Genomic DNA, 6,612 nt, shown 5'->3' with positions numbered 1-6,612 from the left:
GACAATAATCAATTATTGTGATTATCGTCATGAATTGTAACAGTATCTGCACTACATTTTGTGCCAATTCATCTATTAGATGTGGAGATATTCAAAACCAATAACTCATTATCACATTGGCTGTAAAAATAGATGAATTCTAACACTCTCCAAAAAATCTCCCATCATTTATTTATTCAGCTCAATCCTTCATTAAATAATACATCAGTGTGTAAATGTCACTGTGGAGTATTCCCAGCTCGTGTAAGTGTAGAAAAACCTAATTATGTGATGGTGTGTGGGCTAATGAGGCCTCCATCAGCGGAGGGCAGCGATGGGGTGTCGGCACTGACAAAGCAAAACAAATACAAAACAGCATTAATAACAGCGACGGTAACAGAGCTGAAAAAACATGAAGCCAGATTCCAACAAGCAAAGTGGCGGCACACGGTGACGGAGAGAGAGAGAGAGAGAGAGAGAGCAGCAGGTAAAACACGGAGAACGTGTTAACAGCAAACGGCATCAGCAACAAAATGAAAGCAGGGACGGATCAGGAAACAGAAGTGTCTCGGTGACATGTGATCACCTCGAAAAGAGGGTGTGATTACAGATAACGATCTGTCTCTGATGTGCTACTGCTGTACAGCTAGCTAAGATGCTAAACATGCTAAAGGCTCCTGTTGCTCATATCTGAAAAGCAATGAAACTAAATAATAATAATAATAATAATAATAATGTTTATTTATAGAGCACTTATCAAAATCAGAGATCACAAGGATAGAATAATAAAAGAAACAACAAACACATTAAAACAAATTACTCAAGATAAAAATAAAACGATAAAAACACAATAAAAACAGAAACACAAACAAACAATGTAAAACTATGTGAAATATTAAAAATAAATGATTTAAAAGCTTTGTGACAGAAATGTGTTTTTAGAAGCGATTTAAAAGATGATACTGATTTTGTGAGTTTTGTTCCAGAGCCGTGTTGCCCTGCAAAAGCTCCGCCCCCTTTAGTCTCACATCTTGATACAGGATTATTTTTGTAATCCATCAAATGGCGTCCAGAACACAATCAAAGACTTATTTTAGAAATTGATTGACATAAATGCAGCTTGAATTGACTTCATCACTGTTCACATGTGGAGCGCTGGCCCACATTCAGTTTTTCTTTTTTGATTTTTCATATCACACATCGTAGGTCGGCTATTTCAGACAGAACCTTTAGAACTTCCTGTCAGAATAAAAGCTCACAGTAGCTTAAAATAAAGCATTGCTGCAACGCTTTTATTTAGTGGACAACATCGCTAAAGAGGAAGTGACTGATGTGTGACTGTTTGTGTCTGTCACTCTTTCTCAACATGGAGAAAAGTATAATAATCAACTTCAGGTGAGGTGGGGGAAGATTCTCAATTCAGACATTATAGATAAATCAATATAGAATATTATTGCAGGAACTAAACGTCAGGAAATCTTGTGTCAGCTGCTTGAGTTTTGACCGTATTTGATTGGTTCCTTTCTGATCTGGACTGCCTTCAGGAGTGAAGAAGCAGCAAAGTATAAATGCTTTTCCACATTTTACACCTGCTTCCCCTCAGACTTTAAATCACAGCGAACTGAAACAACAGTGTGCAGTGAAACATGAGCATGTGAGTGTAATGAACTTCACCTTCTTGCTGCACGACTGTCTGATCTCTTCCACCTCGTCGTCTTTGCTCTCAATCTCCTTGGAATGGGTTTGACGTAAACGCTCCATCTCCATCTCCAGACGCAGCTTGGCCTGGAAGAAAAACAGACACTTTACGCTCCGCAATCACCTGTGGCTTAAAAGAACACTTTGCTGAACATGTACAAGGGACCTGACACGCTGCCGGTAAATGTTAAGGTGCTGGAAAAGCAGTTTGGTAAATCCCTGCTCTATTCTGTCTTTAAGCCGACAAAGCAATGACTTAAGGCGCCGGTACACTCCATCAGAAGTGCCTGACCAGCTCCACAGTTCCTCTCAGTTCTATGGAGTCACTTAGCTTCTTATTCTTTTTAGCTTCTTTAAGTTCATTGTTTTGATTTGCTTTAAGCAGCTGAAGAGCCAGATATTTTTCTCAGGAGCTGATGAAAACAAAAGCTACAGGAGACTGAATTTTGAACTTGCATCTATCTCAACTCACTCCAAACTAATGCTAATGTTTTCTGCTGTGTGTGTGTGTGTGTGTGTGTGTGTGTGTGTGTGTGTGTGTGTGAGTCTGTACCTGTTCTAACATCTGGATGGTGCCAGCCTGCTCATCCAGCTCCTCCTCCTGGTCCTTCACCTTGGCCTCCAGGTCGCGAAGCTGCTTCTTCACCTGAATCAAACATTATACATCATACATATATATTCATACAGTACATAGTTTCAAGTTTCAATACAGCAATAAAAACAACACAAACAGGAACCTTGGCCAGCGATGCCTCATCTTTGGATTCCTGGGAGTTGAGGTCCTGCAGCTCAGCCTCCAGCTGGTCCAGCTTCAGGTTGACTGCACACACCTCCAGGTCCTTGTCCTGCAGGACAGATGGTTTCAGTCAGAACAGAAGGGAGGGGGCCGTCAGGGGATTACAGTTTGAACACGGCACAGGGACAGAGAGATGGCTGAGCAGTTATTTACTCAGCTCAGCAGGTCGGTATGAGGCGCACACACACACACACACACACACACACACACACACACACAAACACACACACAACCTGGGTTTATGATTTCAAACACATTCTGTGTAGACATGCATGCTGCAAACCTGCAGAGCTTTAACAGACATGTAAGAAAGATCCACATGTTTCTAACAGACTAAATAAAATATGTTAAACTATAAGTTTTTAAAACTGATGCATGACACATTTACTACACTTACTGCCCAATGCAACAAAAGAAACAGTCCCAGCATGCACTGCATTTTACGGGTGTGAGAATTGTCACTAACTGGTTCTAGTTCTTATTACATGATGAGAACCAAAAAACTGGACTGAACAGACACGAACCTCGAGCTGCTGCCGGAGGCTGAAGGCCTCTCCGGTCAGCATGTCCTTCTCTCGGGCGAGTTTCTCCCTCAGGCTCTTCTCCCTCTGCACCTCCTCCTGGGCTGCACTCAGCTCACCGTCAAACCTGCAGGCAAACACACACACACACACACACACACACACACACAAGGATGTTCACACTCTCTGCACAGCACGATGCTACAAACAATCTGGAACACAACAGTTTTCTCTTTACTATTTGTGATACTACAGGAAAACCACTGGACCCTCCTCAGTGTGTGTGAAGTCAGGTGTGTCTACAGACACCTGCTCAGACATGTGTATGTGTGTGTGTGTGTATGTGTGTGTGTGTGTGTGTTTGTGTACTGACTTTCTTTGCTTCTTCTCCAGGTCGTGGTTGCGGCTCTGCTGTCCCTCCAGGTGAAGTTTGGTGTCCTGCAGTTCGGCCGTCAGTCGTTGAGTTTTCTTCTTCAGCTGCTGGATGTTTCTCTGGGACTCCTCGTTATCGGCCTGCAGGTCGCTGATCTGCACAATCACACATACACACACACAAACATCTGAACTGGGGCCGTATCACAGAAACTTCCTTCCTAACTTGCAAAGCCTATCTTTTTTTTTTTGCCGAGGGGGATTTTCAGAGTGAAGCGGCCATTTTTTTGTTTGTTTCAGTGAGAAATCTGATGTGTTACCAAAACACCTCAGTGGGATGAAATGAGAAAAAGCAGCACTGGTTGCTAGGTAACAGATATAAAAGTTGATAACCGATGTTGGAATGAGTATTTAAGATTTCCTCACCTGAGGTAAAACAGGCTCCTTAAAGTGAGTTAAGAATTGCTTCTGTATTAACAAATTACAACAAATCCTGTCTTATACGCTTCCCGCCTTTACTTAAGACTGAAGACAGGAAGTTCCTGTAATAAGTCCGCTGGGAAAGAAACATTAAGATACACCTAATGACCCGGGAGCCATGGAAGCGTTTAATAATGAAATTTCAAGCCAATCGATTTAATAGACCTTGAAAAAGTGAAAAATTTGAGTTGCTGGAGGCACAAGAGGATTTTTCAAGAGGCCTACGCGTCGTCTAGGTGATATGAATGATATCAACAAAATTCAATGGTAATTTCATGCCAAAGACTGAGTGTTGATGATTTGGGAAGAGTCTTATCTCGCACCACGGATGATAAATGTATTGAAATTGATTTCATTCAATTCTGCTTGAAAACTTAAAATTAAAATCAATGAATTCCACAACACACAGAGAGAGTGACGCTGCATGGTGGTCGTTACTGTGTGTGTGTGTGTGTGTGTGTGTGTGTGTGTGTGTGTGTGTGTGTGTGTCCGCTCACCCTCCTCTCCAGCTGCCGTTTGTTCTGCTGCTCCACCTCCAGCTTGTCGTCAAACTCCTGCTGCAGTCTCTTCTTGGTGAACTCGATCTCCCTGATGGCTCGCTCGTACTTCAGCCTCCACTCCCCTCCTGTCACATCAGCACGACAGTCAGCCGCTTATTCCTCCTCGGATGCATTTTTATAAGACTAAAAATACCGTTATGACTCAACTTACACATAACTAAATGTTCTTCGAGTGACATGAAGAAGACCTTCATGATAGAGTGAAAGCAGCGCTCGGGTACAAACAAGCAAAGCTGTTCAAACCTACGCAACAAAAAGCCACTTTTCAACATTCAATTTTCAATCCATCACAAAGGCAGCCGGTGGCCTGACCGCAGGGGGCGGGGGGCAGGGGGCAGGGGCTGAATATCCTCGCTTCGTTTTTCACTTTTAACTGATCCATTTCTAAAGTACTCCTTCAGACTGGATTTTTCTTGGCTTTTGTCAGAGCACCAGGCGGACGCCACCCCTGCAGCTCCCACACCTCCACTGAAGAACACACGCTGGCCTTTTCTCTCAGAGTGAATTACCACTATTAGAACGTCTGTGTGGGAGTGTGTGTCCGTACGGTTCACACACACACACACACACACACACACACACACACACACACACGCGCACACACACACACACACACAAAACCACAACACAAGTTTGATGATACAAGCTTGTCAGGTGGTGTTCATCCAACCAGATGTTTGTTATTGTGACCAAATGAAGTTATTATTGTTGAAAGACTAATTGTGATCACCTTTCCTTTTTCATCGATACAGTTGCTCTGTGTTTGGAAAACACTCACAGTGCAAAGGAAAAAACAGAAACTCTGGCAGTAACTCAATGCAATTGGTTTTTGACCTTCTTTGAAATTTTGTCAGACAGATGTTGATCCAATTTTGTTGTGACTTTTTGATTCTGTGATGAAAATTATCAATTAAGCCTAAAATGTTCCAAAAGCTTCAACCACAAAACAAATATTTCAACTTATTTGAAATCTACAGAAGCCCAGAGAGGCAAGTGAACATTTCTGTTGCCGTGATCATTTTTTCTTTCTTCATGTGTGAAAATAAGTTGGAAATTTTATCTCCATGACAACTGAGCGACTGTGCTGGAGTGTTTCTGTTATTTTGTCCACAGTGTCTATGTGTTGGAGGAGTGTGTCTGACCTGTGTCGTCATCATCCATCTCTCCATTGAGCTCCGAGGCCCTGATGAGTCGAGCCTCCATCACCTCCATCTCCATGGACTCCATCTGCTTCTTCATGCTGTCGAACTTGGCCTGGAGGGAGAGACAGGAAGAAGCTGTGAACACATCTGTCTCCGGAGCTGAACCCCGGACTCATCGTGAAGTGATAACAGCTGGTTTTTAATGATGCTGTTTGTAAGAGCTGCTGGGGTTCGAGTTGAGACGTCACTCACGATGGTCAGAGCCAGTTACTGACCACACAACGGTCCTGGAGTCAGACTCCTGTCGGTTGAAGCTGTAACCGTGGGTTAAACCTCTCCTAGTGTTAGCTGAACCCAGCCAGTGGCGTAAGAGCCCTGACTTAGTGAGCCGGTCAGAACTGAAGGAGTCATCCTCTGCTGCCAGAGAAGTAACTGTCCACCGGTCAACGGGATGCAAAGGCCATGTTGCTAAGCGACTGAAAGGGCGAGAGCTTCACTGACGAAGTTGCTGCCCTATCAGAGCTGTAACGTGAAGTTAATGAGGGCTGCGTGACTGAAACTCAAAGCTGTGCTGCTTCGGAGGCTGCATTCGAGGAGCGACTGCGTCCCAGCGGCGTGACCAGGCCGTCCTATTTTTTCCTGGACAATGGAGGATCCAACGGGCGGATCCGTCACGGCCCGGCCTATCCCATGATTCATTGCACTCCGGTAGTGAAAATAATGTGGCAGCTAACAACAGCCACACACAGCCTGAGGATTACACTTTTAAATGTAAGTATTTGGTTTCAGCTCTAGTTCAGCAGGTAACGGTACAAAGACCAACCGTCTCATTTCAGTTTGGTCAACGATGGTCCACACCTTCGTGGACCTCGTCCCCTAGATTTGGGACACAGTGACTTTCCCTCTGTGTGAATACCCAGAATGCTCCATTGTGCCGCTCCCTCCATCACAAACACAACAAGACAAGAAAAATCCATCCCACATTTCTAACAGCCAGGCCATTTGTAGGCAGCCCCTCCCCGCGGCCATCCGAGCAGACACTGGATGAATCTATCTGAACGCCC

The 6,612-nt window shown here is 44.0% G+C and overlaps 1 protein-coding gene across 10 annotated transcripts in view; it reads right to left on the bottom strand.

The window, feature by feature from the left end:
* myo18ab (myosin XVIIIA b) overlaps positions 1–6,612 on the bottom strand; it is a 107,227-nt gene that overhangs the window by 26,090 nt on the left and 74,525 nt on the right. For all 10 annotated transcript variants that reach the window (XM_023428436.2, XM_087179897.1, XM_087179894.1 and 7 more), the window contains 7 exons: positions 5,549–5,660; positions 4,344–4,471; positions 3,368–3,522; positions 2,998–3,121; positions 2,415–2,522; positions 2,231–2,323; positions 1,654–1,764 (listed from right to left, as the gene is read on the bottom strand). In XM_023428436.2, coding sequence (XP_023284204.1) covers positions 1,654–1,764; positions 2,231–2,323; positions 2,415–2,522; positions 2,998–3,121; positions 3,368–3,522; positions 4,344–4,471; positions 5,549–5,660 — 831 coding nt within the window. The remainder of the gene's footprint in view (positions 1–1,653; positions 1,765–2,230; positions 2,324–2,414; positions 2,523–2,997; positions 3,122–3,367; positions 3,523–4,343; positions 4,472–5,548; positions 5,661–6,612) is intronic.

Source organism: Seriola lalandi, unplaced genomic scaffold, assembly GCF_002814215.2.
Source record: "Seriola lalandi dorsalis isolate HSWRI2012SDOR001 ecotype SW California unplaced genomic scaffold, Sedor1 jcf7180002054875, whole genome shotgun sequence".
In the NCBI taxonomy this organism is placed as follows: Eukaryota; Metazoa; Chordata; class Actinopteri; order Carangiformes; family Carangidae; genus Seriola; species Seriola lalandi.
The sequence above is the reverse complement of the archived record's forward strand: the minus strand, read 5'-3'. Positions and strand labels throughout refer to the sequence as shown.